Below are 21,342 nucleotides of genomic sequence, written 5' to 3'. Positions count from 1 at the left end.
AATAAAAACCTCGCAGTAATTTCTGAATTTACAGTATCATATTTAATATTTCATTTTTATTTTATATTATCAATAAGCATGCAATCAAATTGCCATATGCTCAATTAAATACATATCAAATTATATTTTTGACAATAATCTTACTATATATAACAAATAAGCGGTGGGTTTTATATTTTGTACTCACTAATATATACAATGCATGCACTTGTACATATTTCCCCCAAGAAGAAATTTGTAGATGTTTCATTGTTAAGATGTAAAAGTAAATGGAACATATCCGTTATAAATTTATATTTATCTTTTAATAATGATTTGCAGTCCCACAGAAATAGGTGAACTCTGATAAAAATGCACTATAAATGAAATTCATACTCTTAAAAGGATATGAAAAAGCATTATACAAGTTAACTTTATAGCATCTTTATCTGAGATACATTAATGCCAAAGTGTTTATCTACGTCAGTCATATGAACTGCAATGAGGTCTGAATATATATGCTTTTTTATCATCAAAGTGTTGCATAAAAAAAGGGAAACCTGGAAGCATGAAGTAAAAGACAAAAGAAACCTTAAAAGGGTTTTATAGATATTTACTACCAATATCTGTATGAACACTTCAAGGTTGCCAAGTAACAAAATGTTCATAAAACTATGATCCTGATGATATTTTTTGTTAAGAAGTCAATATCATTAATACTGAAAACCAACTTACTATTCAGACATGGTTTGCTATTTTATCACAACAGCCAACCTTGAAGGGGATCTCATTGGGGGGTTCCGATCCCGGACCCGGCTTACTGTTTTGTCAGATTCCTGTATCCCACTTACACTATATATGTAAGCAATTCTCATTTTTTTGAAATTTTCCGGGTCCCGCAAGACCTTTATACGACCGCAAATTTTGAAAAAATTTTCGTCGTATATTGCTATCACGTTGGCGTCGTCGTCCGAATACTTTTAGTTTTCGCACTCTAACTTTAGTAAAAGTGAATAGAAATCTATGAAATTTTAACACAAGGTTTATGACCATAAAAGGAAGGCTGGGATTGATTTTGGGAGTTTTGGTTTCAACAGTTTAGGAATTAGGGGCCAAAAAAGGGCCCAAATAAGCATTATTCTTGGTTTTCGCACAATAACTTTAGTTAAAGTAAATAGAAATCAATGAAATTTAAACACAATGTTTATGACCACAAAAGGAAGGTTGGTATTGATTTTGGGAGTTTTGGTCCCAACAGTTTAGGAATTAGGGGCCAAAAAGGGACCCAAATAAGCATTTTTCTTGGTTTTCGCACCATAGCGTTAGTATAAGTAAATAGAAATCTATGAAATTTAAACACAAGGTTTATGATTATTAAAGGAAGGTTGGTATTGATTTTGGGAGTTTTAGTCCCAACAGTTAAGGAAAAAGGGGCCCAAAGGGTCCAAAATTAAATTTTGTTTGATTTCATCAAAATTGAATAATTGGGGTTCTTTAATATGCCGAATCTAACTGTGTATGTAGATTCTTAATTTTTGGTCCCGTTTTCAAATTGGTCTACATTAAGGTCCAAAGGGTCAAAAATTAAACTTAGTTTGATTTTAACAAAAATTGAAACCTTTGGGTTCTTTGATATGCTGAATCTAAAAATGTACTTAGATTTTTTATTATTGGCCCAGTTTTCAAGTTGGCCCAAATCGAGGTCCAAAATTAAACATGGTTTGATTTCATCAAAAATTGAATAATTGGGGTTCTTTGATATGCCAAATCTAACTGTGTATGTAGATTCTTCATTTTTGGTCCCGTTTTCAAATTGGCCTACATTAAGGTCCAAAGGGTCCAAAACTAAACTAAGTTTGATTTTAACAAAAATTAAATTCTTGGGCCTCTTTGATATGCTGAATCTAAACATGTACTTAGATTTTTGATTATGGGCCCAGTTTTCAAGTTGGTCCAAATCAGGATCTAAAATTATTATATTAAGTATTGTGCAATAGCAAGTCTTTTCAATTGCACAGTATTGTGCAATGGCAAGAAATATCTAATTTCACAATATTGTGAAATAGCAATTTTTTTTTTAATTAAGAGTTATCTTTCTTTGTCCAGTATAGTAAGCAAAAAATATCTGCAAGAATTTTTTTTTAATTGGAGTTATCTTTCTTTGTCCAGAATCAACTTAAATCTTTGTTATATACAATATACAATGTATATTCACTTTTTACTACCAACTGATAAATTTAAATAATCTTTACCATTCAGTGATAACAAGCAGTTTTTTTACATCTTAATATTTTATGATGTATTTAAATGAGTAGTAATTGTTGCAAACTCCATTAGAATATTTTAATTGAAATTAGTTTTGGAATAAGGGAAAGGGGGATGTGATTAAAAAATTGGGTTCAATTTTTCTCATTTGAAATTTTTTGGAGAGGATTAATATTCAACAGCATAGTGAATTGCTCTAAGAGAAAACAAAAATTTAAAGTTCATTTGAATACATTCATTCTGTGTCAGAAACCTATGCTGTGTCAACTATTTAATCACAATCCAAATTTAGAGCGGAATCCAGCTTGAATGTTGTGTCCATACTTGCCCCAACCGTTCAGGGTTCAACCTCTGCGGTCGTATAAAGCTACGCCCTGCGGAGCATCTGGTTGACATTTCTATTTTTTTGGCTCAAATGGGTAGAAGGTTATCAAAGGTACCAGGATTATAATTTAATACTCCTGACATGCGTTTTGTCTACATTAGACTCATCAGTGACCCAGAAAATTGTTTAACTTAATGAATTAAGGGCAAGACAATTACACATTATGTGAAAAATTGCACCAAAAACTGCATTGTTTTCAATAATTTAATCAAATTCTATAAGACAATAGCCCAAAATATTCATAGTAAGCAGTACAGTCAGAAGAATATATGAAGTTTATCCAGAAAACAGAATACAGCAGGTGGCAGACAAATTATCAACTGTATTGTTATCTAAGTTTCAGATACAATTCAATTTTATTGAAGGTATGAAGAACTAAACAAGGACAATTAAGTCAGCACAAAAACAGAGTGTTTTTTCAATAACATTATTAAATAAACCAAGACAAAACCTTGATTGCTTTCTCCTATAGATCTTAAAGAAACATAAAACCTAGATTTAAATGTTGACAACTGTAAATCTGAGGAAGAAATTGATTTTCTGTCCTTTAAATGTTATAATTTGAACCAAAATATTGACATAAAGCAGATAAAACAGGAGAATCAATAGATTCTGCAGAAATGTCAATTTCTTATAACATACTACAAATACAGACAGTTCCTCATGAAATCTCATCATTTCTTACTGGGGAACTTGTTTCAATTAGTTCTTGATCATATGACCCTTTAGGAGAGAAATTATTTCATTAGCCTTTTAAACATTTAACTAAGGTTTTATATGATGTTAACAAAAACTACTTTAAACCAAAACTTCAAAATAATTATGGGACAAACAGGTTAAAAGAATGCACACTTGTGGGTAAGACAGGAAAAAGGTGGAAGTAATACCAAGGGCAGCAAATAAAAAGCACAAGCAGGCGCAGATTCAGAGGGGGGAGGGGGTCCCGGGTTGGAACCCCACCTTTTTTTTGGACGATCAATGCATTTGAATGGGGACATGTAATTGGAACCCCCATTTGTCCTGGGTTAAGAACCCCCTCTTTTTAAAATGACTGGATCCGCCCCAGACAAGCACTGTCCATACCATGTTGAAAAGGACACAGATTTGAGGAAAGAAAGATTAAAGATGTGAGAAGTCTATGACCCAATTCAAAATAGTACAAAAATTTGAGAAAACAACTTAGAATAGAGGCTTACATGTATGAATTTAACCAACAGGCATCAAACTTCAGATCTAACTTCTTAACAAAGAATTCTTAAGTAAGATCAATCTATTGTAAGTAATAAAGAATGCTGTACGTCATAAGAAATTACTACACATCCTAATATTTATCCTTTGATTGAGTTTGTAGAGATGTTGGAGATGTTTTCATTAGAGATCAATAATTTGTACACAGACCTTATCATCTTGTATTAACAATCACAATGTATTCTATCATACAACCAATTACTGGACAATAATTCTTAGATAGATATCTGTGAGCAATAGCAACAATAGATTTTGTGAGAATCTATTTTCTTCTCAATCCAAAACAATTAAAGAGATTCAGAAATCAAAATCAATTAAAGTCTTTAAACCATAACACTGTTAATGAAGGTACAATTATTTTAAGTGAGATAAAAGTGACAACTGAAACTATTTTTGAAAAAAACAAAAAATATTTCATGACCCACTTTCTTGATCTATTTTAAATTGTTGAAATAAAAAAGTTAATATCCCATTGGTTATTTCATACACTTAATTTGTTTAATGTAATAGTTATTGTTTGATGTTGAGAAAATATGGTCCTTAAAGTTTGCAATGTTATGTTCAAAGGAATATTTTTATTGATCTTCCATTTAGTGCATCATTTATTACAATGTGTGAGTGTGACATTGATGTATAAATATTGGGACATTAAGTCAGATGCAATATGTTGAGAAAATGTCTTTGTTTTTATCCATACTGTGCTAACACTCTTATTCTACAGGATTTCTTGTCAGATAAGGGAAATTAATATATGTCATGTGTTAAGAGAGTTGTAGCCCTTGCAATGCTTGAATTAGTTCCAAAATTCCTTACAGCCTGCTGGAGTACTTACACTTAAGAGGGGGGATAGGAACTTTATCGGGACTCTGAGATCAGGGTTTTTAAGCTCAGGATTTCGGGATTGCCCCTTTCAGGTTTCGGGAATTCTTTTTTTCGAATTTTGGGACCTCAGGATTTTGTGTTTTTAAGGCTGGAATTTCGAGATTTTGCGTTTTTAAGCCCCTGATTTCGGGATCAGGACCCCTCCTACCTTCCCTCATATAACATAAGAACAATTAATTTCAACAGGTCAAACACTGGAACATTTACTGAGAGAAAACAGCTTTGTTGCAAGAAAATACTACAAAAATGTATTATGCTTGAACCTCATTCATAGTAAACTACAGACAATGAAACCATATTGAACAACACTAATGTAATTTCAGTCACTGACCTTGACCTTTGGCTTCAAATTCGTTCTCTACTTTCCCTTACATATATAATTCATCTATAAGTTTTTCATGCAACGGTATAAAGGAAACTCAAGTTAACAGAGGTCAACCATTTTCTAAGTTTCCAAGTTTTTCTTATTCTAGTGTACTTTAACATAGATTTAACATCTCCCTCCTCCTACCAAAGGAAAAAAAGGAAGCCTCCTCTATTTTCCAGATTGTATAATTGTTCATTCTTATCTAGAAAGAGACACTTAAATTATCATCCAAAACCATTTATTTATATTTTAGTATTTTAAGTGACCTTGACATTTTAACTGTTACAACACCCAAATATGTTACATGTAGGTTCTTCTCCTCCTCTGCATAAGTTTCATTACAAGCAATTATCAAGCTATCATTTGGAAACCATTACCCAAATAGTTTATCAAATTTCATTCAGGCTTATAAACTCCAAAATCAGTACACTTTTTCCTTTCCCTAAATATTTTTTTCGGTTACATTTGAATCAAGCAAGGGATACTAAAATTATATCTTGGGAAGGTTCAAACTATGCTTTTGGCTCTTATGGAGATCCATAGTATCACGGTCCAGTTAGCTAATGATTACTTTAAGGTCTTCGAAATGATCTATAAAACAAGCAATCCATTTTTAGGTGCAAGCTGCTTTTTCGATCTGACAAGTTTTGAGTCATTCAAGTGGGATTCATAAATTCAAACTCATCTTTTCTAAAGTATAATCCCCTGATTTAAGTATTTGGGTAAATAAATCAAAATAACAATACAATATACATATCTCTAAATAACTCTGTACTAAATCTGCTATTTGATTTCTAACCTTTGCACAATTGGGTAATTGATAAAATATTGATGTAAATGTTATTACATTCCTGATTATCCTGATTGATTTTATCTTCACTGCTATCTTTATTTAACAATAATTTATAAATTTTTCATGACTTTTTCAGATTTGTAGAATATACCTGTAGTGCTATTCAACAGCTGTATAGTAATGTATTGTAATCTGTGATTTATATTACCATAATGTTGCAGTCTTCTTTGTATTTTCATTGAAAATAATTCTAGATGTCCTATATAGTATTCAAACTTGAAATCCCTTGTAATTATAGGTTAGAGATTGAAAGAAAATAAAATTCACTTCTTATTTTGTAATTCATTTTAGTTAGAAGTTTTACAGCATTATACAATGAGTGTGTAGGTAAAGGTAGAATCTTTGGTTACCTTGCTTGTTAGCTGAACTATGAAGTATTTTTTTTGGTTAGGTATAGTACACTCCTTTCTAAGTAGTCTAGCCCTACAGACAGACAGATTGGTTGTGTGTCAGACTAGAGTCTACTCTTCAATAAGGGTAGTTTACCTAACCTTAGAATGATTTAAAGGTTCAGCTAGTAAGTAATCTAACCAAAGATATTACCTTTACCTACACACTAAATGCATTCTGTTGTAATTTGAAAAAAATATTATGCTCTTTTTTTGTTTAATATTAAATTTCTTTTCTTTCATATGTACTTTTGAAATACATGAACAAAATGCTTTTATTTGTATTTAATAGTAAAAGTCTAGCCAAAGAACACATCATTTTCTCTCAATATTTTATTAAGACATTTTAATGCTAATCAAAATGTCAAACCTAACCTTTAAATTTTAAACTCATTTGAACATGAGTTTTAACTTAAGTTTATGTTCATGTAAATGTGGTTTTTCATACTTCTTAATTTCTCCACATAAAACATTCACAGTTCTGTAATTTACAAAACACAGATGCTTATATAAAAGGTCATATGCCATTTGAATCAATAAACCAAGAAGATGTATTATATATAGTGTATACTGTTCTATAGTGATTTATTTCATGATTAAATTTTAATTATTATTTTCACTTACCTTTTCTGATATTGGTTTTAAAGATTCAGGTTTGAAGTCTTGTTTTGATGAAGTTAATATCTAAAATTAAAAGAAAGCTTTTAACATAAATATGGCAAAATAGTTTTTTTTATTTTTTTTTACTTTCTTAAACTAGAAATTTTAACCACATTAAACCCTATTGTGGTTTTATTTCATAATTTTTAATACATCATATGACAAAGTTGTTAGGAAAACAAACTTTTTTCTTCTTTTGAGCATGAAATAAAAACATACATGTATGGGTAACTATAAAGGAAACCTAAAGTTGTACCAACTGTAAACTAAACTGTTTTAGAGAACTAAAATAAAATTGAGAACGGAAATGGGGAATGTGTCAAAGAGACAACAACCCAACCATAGAAAAAACAACAGCCGAAAGGTAACCAACGAGTCTTCAATGTAGCGAGAAATTCCAGCACCCGGAGGCGTCCTTCAGATAGCCCCTAAACAAATATATACTAGTTTAGTGATAATGAACACCATACTAAACTCCAATTTATACACAAGAAACTAAAACTAAAATAATACAAGACTAACAAAGGCCAGGTTCCTGGCTTGGGACAGGCGCAAAAATGTGGCTGGGTTAAACATGAGATCTCAACCCTCCCCTATACCTCTAGCCAATGTAGAAAAGAAAAGGCATAACAATATGCACATTAAAATTCAGTTCAAGAGAAGTCTGAGTCTTATGTCAGAAGATGTAACCAAAGAAAATAAACAAAGAAAATAAACAAAATGACAATAATACATAGAGAACAACAGACTACCAGCAGTTAACTGACATGCAAGCTCCAGACTTCAATTAAACTGATTGATAGATTATGATTTCATCATATGAATATCAGGCACAATCCTTCCTGTTGGGGGTTTAGTATCATATCATCATAACATATATGAGAAGAACATAACCCATGTCATGTCAACAACATATGTCTACCTTTTTGTGATACAAACAGAAGAGTCAAACATCATTAGTCTATATCAACAAATAATCACTCAATCACAAGTTGAACTGTGCGCTATTGCTCACTGTTGATACTCCCCTTCCCCCTCCCCCTCACCACTATAACTACTGCAAATTCAGAAATTATTGCGAGGTTTTTATTATTGCGAATAATGCGACAGAGATGTAAACGCAATAATTAAAACTCGCATTTTGTAATATTTTAACTGATTTAAGCATGACTTTTCTCAAAATCATAAAAATTAAAATCGCATTTAAGTGTAAAATGACAAAATCGCAATAATAAATGCACGCAATAATTTCTGAATTTACAGTATATTATAAACAGGAAGTTGATGTATAAACACATCACATTTCATGGATCTACAATGTGTTGATGTTGGCATTGCACAAAGTCATGTTTTTCTCTGACTGTTTATGGTGTCTTCACACTAAATCCATTGGAGGTTGGATGTGTACTGAATGATTATTTTGTCTTAAAAACATTATTTTTTTATTAGTTGTTAAAATTGTCTTTGGACTAGCTGTCATCAACTGCAAGTATGGACTTTGCTAATTGTTGAAGGCCACACAATGACCTCGAGTTTATAATTTCTGTGTCATTTGGTCTCTTGTAAAGAGAGGTCTTATTTGCAATCATACCACATCTTTTTTGTATTTGCCTGAGGAAGTTCTTTCCTTAGTTTAATTACATTTTTTCTATCTTATAACATAATACACTAAAATATATCTTTCAAGTTCTCCTAGTACATTGTACTGAAGCACTCAGTGTCTACTGTTCAATGGTATAGTTTTCACAGATATACGTGGATTTAAAATATACATTTGAAATAAAGATAATATTTTGTCTGATTTAAGTAACTGTTACAGCTTAGTAATAAGCCATTAGTACAATAACATTCACACTAATTAAAAGTAAAACTGAAATAATTTCAACAAACCTTTTAAACTTTTAGCAATTTAAGGCACAATACTAAAAGTTATATATATACTCACAGCCAAAACTGATATGACTTTATTTTCATCTGTAATAGGTTGACAATACACTAAAAAATATAAATGAAAATATGAAATTCTAACTTTATAAATATATATATATAAAGACTTAACTTTTAACCCGTGGGCCACCAACAAATTAAATATGAATATTATTTGTTTATAAATTTATAAAAGCAGAATAAAGAAATACTGTAAACCAATTTATTTTCGCGAGCGATTTATTTTCGTGAACGATTTATTTTTTCACGACTTTCTCAAGTAGAAAAATAACGCGAATATAATTTGGGTCAAAAGTCTAATTTTGCTTTAAAATTAGAGAAATCATATCATAAGCAACAAGTGTACTAAGTTTCAATTTGATTGGACTTCAGCTTGCCTTCATTAAAAACTACCTTGACCAAAAACCTTAACCTGAAGCGGGACCCACGGAAGGACGGATAAGATGGATGAACAGATGGATGAACAGACAAACAGACAGACGCACAGACCAGAAAACATAATGCCCCTCTACCATGGTGGACTATCATAGCTGGGGCATAAAAATTAGCTGATGTATCATGGGCTTGCGAGTCAATAGTTCAAACTCATTTGAATCTGTATTCATGCAACCTTTAATTTGGCCAATGACAGAAATTGGTATTACATGAGTTTAGCCTAAGGTTCATTCATTACAAAAAAAAGAATGTCAACATTAAAAAGTGAAACTACAGAGAGTCTGAGACACCATGGAATAAACATTAATTTGATATTTTTTGCCTCTTTAAGTAACGTTTTCCCACACTCTTACCTAAATATTATTCTGAGATATCATTATAAACTGAACACTCTAACTGGCTATGATAAACCTAATGCTAAATAAGTAATAAACATTGTCATAGAAGCAGATACCAAATGCTGATAACCATCATTCAATGCAACCAGATCAAACATATAGTAAAATACTTGGTTTTGTTTATAAGAGTAAATACAAATATAAGGAGATGTGGTTTTGATGATTGCCAAAGAAAATGAGACAATTTTCCAACTCTCCACTAGAGACCAAATGACATAAAAGGTAACAACTAAAAAGTTTCTTATTTCATTATTTTTTTCCCCTCCTTATAGAAGCATGATCAGATGTACACACCAATTATAGAACAATCAGAATAATTTGTTTTAATGTAGAAGGTATTAAATTTAAATATATGGGTCAGAACTGTAGCTCTTCCATAATCTTCCAATATATTTCAATACTCAAATTACACCTGAACCACATATACAATAATCAAACATACAAAGTTAATAAACTAATCACAAATATATTAACACCTCTCCTATTTCTACACAGTATAATTTCCAATTACTTATATCTAATAACCTATATCTGCTACAAAAATGTCAGAATAACACCAACAATGTTTAATTTACAGTCTAATAATAAGGTAAATTGAGAATGGAAATGGGGAATGTTTCAAAGAGACAACAATTCGACCATAGAACAGACAACAGCAAAAGGTCACCAACAGGTCTTCATTAATGCAGCGAGAAATTCCAGTACACGAAGACGAAGACGTCCTTCAGATGGCCCCTAAACAAATATATATACTAGTTCAGTGATAATGAACTAGATATATATTACCAAGGTTTGTTTATGTTTGAATGACAATAAACTGGGCATGATGGTAATTTACCCTTCCACTCTATGAAAATACTTTCTCTAAAGGGAACTTAAAAAACCTATTTTCCAACCTCCTAACATCAATGAATTTAAAAATAAGATGTGGTATGGTTTCCAATGAGACAACTCTCCACAAGAGAACAAATGACAAAAAAATCAAAAACTACAGGTCACTGTACAGCGTTCAACAATAAGTAAAACCTTTACTGCATATATAATCAGCTATAAAAGGCCCCGAAATGACAAATATAAAATAATACAAGTGAGAAAACAAAAGGCCTGACTCAAGCTTTTATGCAAAATAATGAACAAATAACAAAATATGATATATACAGCAACAAATGGCAACCACTGATAAATAATATATTTTCAAGAATGAATGAATGCAAACAAAACTAAACAAAACTAAACAAAACTCTGATGATTTCCCTTTTTGGACAAGAGGTAAAAACAAGATGTCATGCTAAGTTAAATTAAAACATTATTTCCATAGACGATAATTCAATTCTCAATTCTCAAATCTATGTTTAATGTAAGACTTGTTTCTTATCAAATATAAATACAGCTAACAAGTTTTTTCAGAACTTGCTACCATCCTTGCAAAACAATAAGCTAAATTCAAATTAAATTTATCTCAATTTAGCAACAAATTAAATTTGTATACTATGTTAAGGAATTCAATGTGCATTTCATGTCCGGTATCTGATGAATCTTATGAATTGCAATGTCTGGAAGAGTTTCTTGTTTTATTTCTAGATAAATTTTAAATCATAACAAAAATTGATTCCCTCCTTGCATAAATGAATTACAAATATTATTATATATAACACGTTAAAAATAAAAAAGGGAAAATAAATAATTCCCGTTTTGGTTAAGTTTTCATATTTCCAACTCAATGAGTGCTGAAACATTGTGTATAAGATTTTTTTCATATAGAAATGCGTATTGATGTCACGGTTCAAAAGGAAAATTAAATATAAAAATTATCATCAATGCAAACAAAATTATCAAGTTATCCTTTTATATGTACGAGAGTTGTGATACTCAAATACGATTACTTTAATTTACATCTCCTCTTTACAACTGTCTTCTTAAAGAATACTGGCGCTGTTTGTCATATGCGGTTCCTGTATGTCTTGACTTTCAGAGTATTGTCTAGTACTATACGACACAAGTATAATACCACAGAGTATCGCCACTTTTAGGTTATAGCTCTTTTTGCTAAAGAGTATTAATTTTTTGGCAAATATATTTTCAAGAGTAGCGATACTCAATTAAGCATTGTCTACCCCCAGTTTTAGAATATTCCGGTAATAAAGTTTTATAGTCCAGGAGAGGCAGTATTTTAGAAGCAGTTTTTTTTAACATCTACACTTTAAATAATAAAAAAAAATTGAAGGAGTATCGGTACTCTTTGTAACTGTTTTCTACCTCAAGAGAATCAATATTCTTTTAAACAGGTTACATTGAGTGTGTTCAACATGTTGAGAGTATCGACACTCTTAAAAAAATGTTTTCTAACCTGAGAGTATCAACAGCTTTTTTTACCTTTATTGTTTTTATACCCTTTAAAACAGTTTTCTACCGTAAGATAATCGATACTCTTTTAAAAAAAAAAATATCTTGAGAGTATCGATACTCATTTAAACAGGTTTCTACTTTCAGAGCATCGATACTCATTTAAACAGGTTTCTACTTTGAGAGTATCGATACTCATTTAAACAGGTTTCTATCTGACAGTATAGATACTCATTTAAAAAGGTTTCTACCTTGAGAGTATCGATACTCATTTAAAAAGGTTTCTACCTTGAGAGTATTAATACTCCGTGAAATTGTTTGTGACCTAGTTCTGACATTCTTGAACACCATAAGGTGACCTATAATTGTTCATTTCTGTGTCAATCGGTCTTTGGTAGCGATATTGGTCTCATTGACAATCATACGACATCTTCTTTATATAGATCTGAGCATTAATGAAGTTCAGCTACTAATTATTTTTTTCGATCCATAGATGAGAATGGAACACACTTACGAGTCTTAAACTTAACCTTGAACTTTGAGGTAGCTAAAAAAATGAAAAAGGGCAGCTTTACGTATTTGGTTATCAGGAAGTTGATAAGTGATGGATGTATATAAGGCTCACATAAAACACCATTAAAAATTTCGAAGACCTTGATGTGTGATTTCTGGGAAGAATGCAACAAAAAACAAAAAAAAGAAACATTATTATTAAAAGAATTAACCAGAAGAAACAAAAGTAGAGGAGCATTGAATTTTTTAAGTGCATGACAGTGTAAAAATTGATGAAATGCGGCTTGACATCACATTTTTTAAATTAATTGAGAGAAGTTTCTGAAATAAATGAAACTCATGTTCTCCTCCTTTTGGAACAGGGGAATACAAAAATATAACATAAGTTTATAAATATATACACATTTTTTAATTAACATTTTATATGGATTTTGACTGCAAAAGTATCATCTTTTCCCAGTCTTCTTCTTTTTCTGTCCTTTTGCTTTAGAACTCTCTCTACTCCATCGAGTACAAGTTTTACAAAGTATCCTGTAAAAAAATATACATTAGAATTATGATTATTATATAAGTTATTTAGATTCTTTTAATTGATAACGTTACTGAATCAAAGAAAATTGAAAGAAGAATTTCATTCTATAATCTACGATATTGGACTTCAACGGCTATGCTGGTGACAAAAAGTGTTTATTTAATTTTCAACCTTAAACTAAAATCGTTTGTATTCTAATTTCTAAATTTCTTTAACTTAAAATATCGATCAAAGGTATATTGATACTGTTGGTGATGTATTGTTTGCTGTCTAGAGCTAAAAGTTGATTGTATTGAAGACATCACCTACCTTTACTCCTTTTCTCTATGATATCAGCTTCATACCACTTCTGGTCCTGTTTCCAAAAGCATTAAACTTTTTCTCATTCCTTGTACTCCGTGTTTTCCTAATAAAACAACACAAAAACAACATAGTTAATTGCCAAGCAACTGACTTCTATGTAAAAGGTATTACTTGGTTTTTTTTCTTTCATAAAGTAAACCCCAAAATGTCTATAAAATATATAAACCAAGTATTTTTCACAACATAAAACGTATTAATTATAAGAAAAAGTTGTGGGTATCCAATATTCTGCACAGTTAGCGTGAGATTATCAAAAAGCATAACGGCATAATGAGAGAACTGATATTTATCAACCAAATATATAGTGTAAAAGAATAAACAAAAAGTAATTCATTGTAATCTTTACTTTACAGAGTATAACAACATGTTAACATATGATTAGAACAGAAATAAACGTTGTGTTTATATGCATTCAATCCTTAGAAAACATGATAGTAGGTGATGATTATTTTAAGTGATATCCAGTATATAGTGATTCGTTTGTAAATTAAGCAAGACCGAGTCAACACAAAACCTTCAAATATACCTCATTCATCTGACCTTTCCTTTTCCCATCATATTTGTCTGTTTTATTTTCTGTACAGAGTTTTTTCCTTGGGGATGGATTAAGATCCACAGATATATTACTGGCACAAAAATCTAAAAAGAAATGATTTATAGTACTTGTTTCCAATATGAATTGCAAACTAGGAAGAAAATTTTTGAAAAAAATCTCAGAGATACATGAAGTATGACTTTAATAAACCATAGACATATTGAACATACAATTTCCTCACAGATGAACGACTTAAACCATAGTTATAGTGAACATGTAATTTCCTCAGAGATAACATGACTTTAATAATTAAACAATTATAGGCATATTGAACATACATGTATGATTTGATAAAAGATATAGAGACATACACCGCATGCAATGACATATGAAACATATATCTTTTTCAGAGATAGAATTACTCAACCATGCATAGACATATTGAATATTCAATTATACTTGATATATACATGTTTGTACACCAAATCTTCTTTCTTCATAATTAAGGAAATAAAATGTCACGTAAGAGTACAAAAAAATGCAATTCATACCTGTCACGGATGCCAACTTCCGTTTGTTTATGTCTTCTTTCAATTCTTTGTTTTCTTTGAAGATTTTACCTAATTTCTTCTACAAAAGATAATTAAATATACATATTAGTTTACTCAAGTCTTACGAGAAAAGGAAATAGTGTATTTTCAGAGAAAAATCTTTAAAGTTAAATTGTTTCTCATTATTTGAGCACGCTTAAAAAAAAACATTCATTGTTCGAGTTCAATGCGTGCAATGGAAACTATATTCTTTAATTGAATGATAATCAGGCAGCTGCATAAAGATAAAAACAAAATATTTGAGACTGGACTGGCTACAACATGTGCCTAATGCAATTCCAGTGTTAAAAGATAGGTTAAGCAGCAATTATTGTTTAGTGATTATATCTCAATTATGATTGGTTCCTAGAACTGTAATACTATTTGGAGATTTGTCTAGCTATAAGTCTAGAAGTTGGCAAATTTGTTTATACTTTTTTTTATTATTAATTATCCTTTCTTTGAAAATACTGTCGAATGCTGATAAAACGGATCGGATTTATCCAATCGACATAGTTAAATTGTCAATTTTAAAGTCTGATCCTCGGCGAGGACTTTACAATTTATAATTAACTATCGAGACTATCTCAGTCTGCTAAAAAAAAATATACAATACATATTATGCAAACGCGCAAACCCATATAAAATCCGACATTCTAATTAAAACTTTTAATAAAGAGAACTTTGAAAAATATCCTTTTAGTTCTAAAATAAAAAGTAACATTCAACAGCCTAAAATAGTCGAAAATGTTTTTAACATGTAGCCACATACATTTGTTCTAGTGTATCGTTTGTGCATACATAGTTTCAATAAATAGTCTGATTAAAATTTCTGAAATAAACCGGCAAAATTAGCATTTCGCTATTTTTTGCTCATTTTGCCAAAGCCAATAAATAGCCCACTGACAAACTTTTAACATATATTTATTCAATATTTATACAAATCAAATACTATTAATAGTATTTGCCATTATCTTCAATGAATTGACAAAAATCAGCAAATAATCGATAATTTTCGTGTATCTTTCACATTTCATTCCCTATCATATGATAACTTATTAGAAAATTGGTTGCAGGTACGCGCAGACACTGCCTTATAAATGCTTGCGTATATTCTGGGATATATTCCTTTAGTTTGTTATTTGAACTAAGCTAAAAGATACATTTTTTAAAACAGAATTTATAAAATTTGCGGTAATTTCGAAATTTCAATAACTATGCAATAATAAGTATATTAATATTTTCACATGAAAACATATTTTGCATTTATGAAATAATCAACTTACCTTGATACAGTTAACATTGTTCGATTTTTCTAAACCAATGATTTCTTCGTCTGGCATTCCATTTCTTGTCAAGAGAGTTAAACCGTTCTTCCTGTCGAACGATGGGACTGCGGTCAATGTGAAAACTACAGCTTATGTACAACCTGACGAAAACATTCAGATCTCATAGTACTTCACTCTTATCATCTTTGAATCTCTTCTCTTGCATCAAGATTAATACAACTGACTGACCCCAGATGCAGGACATTGGTTATCTGATTAAACAATCTACATTACGTAAATTGTTCCTGCTGCTATCGTAATGTCAAGTGGATCGGATTAGCTTTCGAAAAATATCCCCATAGTGCATAGTCGGCTGGCATTAATATCACGTTTACCTATTCTGGGGACTGCATCTTCATCTTGCGTGTTGATCACCTACTCTATTTTTTCTTGCAAATTATTATAATATTTCAAAAAAGTGCAGACATAGTTGAGTAAAGTGAAATTTAGTAAAACAAAATATTATTTTTTATTTAGGATTTAAATTTGTACTCCTGGTACGGGATTTTCTCGCTATGTTGGAGACTTATTGTATGGTGGCCTTTGGCTATCTTCTCTTTGGTTCAGTTGTTGTTGACATTTGTCCATTGTTAAATATATTATAAAATGTATCAATAAAGATACCCTCCCCCAACAAAATCTAAATAGAGGTTAAAAAGGTGCATGCTGATACCCAATTGATCTATATAGATATAGGAAGATGTGGTATGAGTGCCAATGAGACAACTCTGCATCCGAATAACAACTTAAAAAGGAAATCCATTAAAGGTCAAGGTATACGTACGACCTTCAACACGGAGCCTAGGCTCAAACCCAACAGTAAGATAGAAAAGGCCCCAAAAATTACTAACGTAAAACCATTCAAACAGGAAAAACAATATCGGACCCGAAGCCGAGCTTCAGATGCGTACAATAATCTATACTAGAATATCGAAATAGACGCCACACTAAACTTACATTTAAAATGAAAAAAGCAACAGTCCGCCTGTCTCAGATTATGTTTTAAACCACTCGATGTATTACATCTATGAATCAAACAACTTTTCATGAACATGGCACACCATACAATTTACGTGACTGTTTAAACACACAATATGCAATGCAGAGTTCGAGAACATAATTATATGAGATGAAATAAACACGTGAATAGACTTTTTGAAATCTAACCGGGGGTCAAATCTCCAAAGTAAAAGTTGCTTTAGTAAAAGGTTGAATGGTATAGTTTGTTCGTTTAGAGAAAAATGAGCAGTAACAGATGGCTGCGTTAAGGAGTGATATTATTTACTGCCAGTAATAGTATTTAGTAATAATTTAAACCCATATACAAAAATGTATGTCAAGCAAACACAAATACAAACATTTCTAAAACTACAAATATAAACGTACAAAATATAGTTATAAATGATACTGTAATATTTGATGGACATGGACCTCATTTTTTGTAAAGATTGCTTTATAAAGTCACCAAAATCTGTCAAAGCTCAGATTAAGGATTTATACTTCTTATGTTCCTTGTCACAGATTTACTTGTGTTAGAGCTGTTGTCGGATCGAGTTGTTGTCCCTTTGACACATTCCCCACTTCCTTTCTCAATTTTATTATCATATTCGAGTGTCGTTAGCAACGAATTTATGACACAATCACATCTGATTTGATTTGATTTGTCTTTCTTCTGGTTCAACTGAACGTTTTCTTGATAAACCACAAGACTTCTATACATATATGTATTAGATTCACATTTATGACATTCTGAAGCTTCCGTTAGATTTTTAGAACAAGGAAGCTGAGGAGGGCTAGGATGAAATTTGAAAATAAAAGCAAAGACAGGAGTTTTGATTAAAAAAAATAAAGCCCATCTTACATACATGTACATTTATATGTACATTATATGTTATTCAGATCTCAGGCAGGGTATATATATATACTATGACATTCCCGGCGGAGAGGTCGTCTCAGGGGATATAGGCCCTAATAATGCAGTCCTATGAGGCCACAATCCCACTAAGATTTATGAAATAAATGCAAATTTTGATCATCGTAGTACGATCGTGTAGATCGTGTAGATCGCAGTAAGGTCGTATCACGACGTGGTGAGGTCTTCAAGATCGCGATGAGCGTGGCCAACTTTCAATTGTGGTGCGGTCGTGGCGTAAGCAAGTCGTAGTATACTAGTCAACAACAACAAAAACGATACACGAATTATGTGTCGATTTATCATTCAACTTTGCGCAAAACTAGTTTACACCCTATGATCGTTTACACGGAATTTAAATACTTTCCAACAAGTTTTGATTTTCATTATCAAGTGTGCATGCATTGCAAATGAAAGCTTTTTAAAATACTAGTAGTGTATCTCAATTTTGTTTTCTATTTAATACTTTTTGATAAAATTTATTCCAAAGTCATGTATCGTTTCTTTTGACCCGGCCAAGTCCACCTGTATTTTTGTCCATATGATAAAGCTTTTTTCAACTGATTTTTATAGTTCGTTCTTATGTTGTACTGTTATACCACTGTCCGAGGAGGTTAGGGGAGGGTTGGGATCCTGCTTAACCCCGCCACATTATTTATGTATGTGCCTGTCCCAAGTCATGAGCCTGTAGATTCAGTGGTTTGTTTATGTGTTACATATTTGTTTTTCGTTCATTTTTTTACATAAATAAGACCCTTATTTTTTTTCTTTTGAATTGTCTTATCGAGGCCTTTTGTAGCTGACTATGCGGTATGGGTTTTGCTCATTGTTGAAGGCCGTACGGTAACTATAGTTGTTAATGTCTGTGTCATTTTGGTCTTTTGTGGATAGTTGTCTCATTGGCAATCATACCACATCTCCTTTTTTATAGTATGGAGGCGTAGTGAGAGCGCTCTAATGTTGTAGTAAGATCGCATAGGTCGCTGTACTATCGCAGTCACAGCGTAACGAAAGCGTGATTCTTATTTTTATAAAGATTTATAAAATATATTATATATCTTTAAGCTTTGCTTGTCTGTATGTAATCCTTGTCCATTTGCTGTAACAGCTCAACCATGCTTCTCGTTTAAATGGTTTTACACTAGCAATTTTTTGGGCCATTTATAGCTTGCTGTTCGGTATGATCCATGGCTCCGTGTTGAAGGCCGTACCTTTGCCTATAATGGTTTACTTTTATAAATTGTTACTTGGATGGAGAGTTGTCTCATTAGCTTTCATACCACAGTTTTCTATATCTGTTGACACATCTGTGTCATCTCTGCTATTGTTCACTAACATATCGTCACTATAGTTCACCATACGGCCTTCTCTGAGAAGTTTGGGGAAAGTTATATCTATTAATGGTTATTGAAAGTCACTCTAAAGGGAGATATACTTAGTCTAGTATTTGATAATAAATTTCCCCCAATACTTTTCAATATTTGTATCATTCACAACAGAAAAAAAATACATTCTTATACTATTATTTGAACTATAGTAGTGCAAATAAAGCTTAGAGAAGGGGAGTTGAACTTTATATAGATAAAGATAATTGATATAAGAAGAGGTGGTAAGAGTGTCAATATCCAAGTCACAATTTGTAAAAGTAAACCAATATAGGTCACAGTACGGTCTTCAATTCAGAAGCTATTATGGGCCCCAAAATAACTAGTGTAAACCCGTTCAAGCAGGAAAACAAAAATTTAATCTATAAAAAAAACGCGAGAAACTAGAAAAACTTATGAACCATATGCAAACGACTTCGGACACTGTTTGTTTTAACCTCATTGACTTTAACCACACATTCTTTCTATTTCAGCACACTGTTTTTTTTATTCTTTGAAAAGAAGTAAATTAAATTACATATAAGAATATTTTCCCGTAATATAGAATGTTGAAACTTAGAATTTGTATCTGAACAAATTATCCGAGCGGATTGAGGCATACACAAGTAGATAAGTACTAAAGTGTAGTTGCTGCAGGTAATATATATATTCCAGATCATATGAGTATTTGGACCGTACGCGTACGGTCCGGACCGTATACGTATACTCATACGGTCCGACCATACGCATACGGTCGGACCGTATGAGTATACGCATACGGTCCAGTACGATCTTACCATACATGTTATTTGATCATATGGGTTAAATTGGAACACTCTTTATTTTTAGTTTTACAAATTGTAATTGATAATTTATTACAATTAGATAGATTAAATGAACAAACGAACAATTGAAATTAGGTATTTGTTTAATTGTATATCTGAATCCTATTTTGGTACTCTCGCCCAAGGTGACACAATTCAAGTAACGTAATATTTTCAGCATTTTCACGGTCTGGAACATATTTTTTATATGACAATCCAAAAAGGGTACACCATTACCATGAAATACAATAAAATGAACAAATGTTAGATATTTCGGATAACAGATATCCTTCTTCGGTAATACCACGATATATAGATATAGGAAGATGAGGTGTGAGTGCCAATATATATAAATATGTTGGCCACAATTACGTTTATTGTTTTCTGTTTAGTTATAAATATATTAAGATCCTTTTTGTTACATCTCGTGATCAATTTTTATTTGGCTATCGCCAATGGCAGTCAGCAGGGTTAAAGAACATCAGTTGTTAGACCTGTTAGTCAAATGCATTTTGTTTAAATATGTACTTTTTCACTTTTTTGGTCTTTTGGAAAATGTTGTTTGTGCTGTATTTAGACCCTTCTACAACGAAATTTGTTTTACATGCACAAGTATAAAAGTTGCGGTTTTTATCCAACGTAATCATAGGTTTGAACGTAGTTTTCAGTTTAGATTTATATATGAGACATCTGAATCAAGTGTTAGACACTTCTGCTGAATAATCATATGACATGTACTGATTTACAGTACTCATCAATTTAGTTATATTCTTGCATGTTTGAAATATAGAATCCCCCCATATGAAGTATCGAGCATTTAAATACCCCCTTTCTATTCCCAAAAAAATAATCCCCCCTTTTTTCAGGTAACAAAGTATCAGTCCTTAGTAACAGATTCATCATTAATTTTTCTGTACACGTTTTGCTTCAGTCATTAGTAATGGCAGGGTAGATAACGGTAAAGTGTATGACATCAATTAATGCGTAGTATTAGTCCAAGCCGCGGGACATGTGGTTGAAATGAATTGAATATGCTAGTGCCAATCCCTTCTAAATCTACAAAGGTTCCGTTATCTATCAAAGAGATCATATCGATACTGACACATTTACAGGGAGAAACAACTATAACTAATGCGTTTAAGGATTGGTGAACCCTCAATGTTATATACATGTATGTGCATGTTAAAGGCATTTTCTAAGTTTTTGTAAAATGTTTTATTTACATAATTG

At 31.4% G+C, this 21,342-nt stretch overlaps 1 protein-coding gene across 7 annotated transcripts in view; it reads right to left on the bottom strand.

The window, feature by feature from the left end:
- LOC134697021 (cGMP-dependent 3',5'-cyclic phosphodiesterase-like) overlaps nucleotides 1-21,342 on the bottom strand; it is a 123,507-nt gene that overhangs the window by 68,427 nt on the left and 33,738 nt on the right. For all 7 annotated transcript variants that reach the window (XM_063559033.1, XM_063559032.1, XM_063559030.1 and 4 more), the window contains 2 exons: nucleotides 8,974-9,023; nucleotides 6,993-7,052 (listed from right to left, as the gene is read on the bottom strand). In XM_063559033.1, the coding sequence (XP_063415103.1) occupies nucleotides 6,993-7,052; nucleotides 8,974-9,023 (110 nt within the window). The remainder of the gene's footprint in view (nucleotides 1-6,992; nucleotides 7,053-8,973; nucleotides 9,024-21,342) is intronic.

The sequence above is a fragment of the Mytilus trossulus genome, chromosome 14 (assembly GCF_036588685.1).
Source record: "Mytilus trossulus isolate FHL-02 chromosome 14, PNRI_Mtr1.1.1.hap1, whole genome shotgun sequence".
Taxonomy (NCBI): domain Eukaryota; kingdom Metazoa; phylum Mollusca; class Bivalvia; order Mytilida; family Mytilidae; genus Mytilus; species Mytilus trossulus.
Note: the sequence above shows the minus strand (reverse complement) of the source record. Positions and strands in the feature narration are given on the sequence as shown.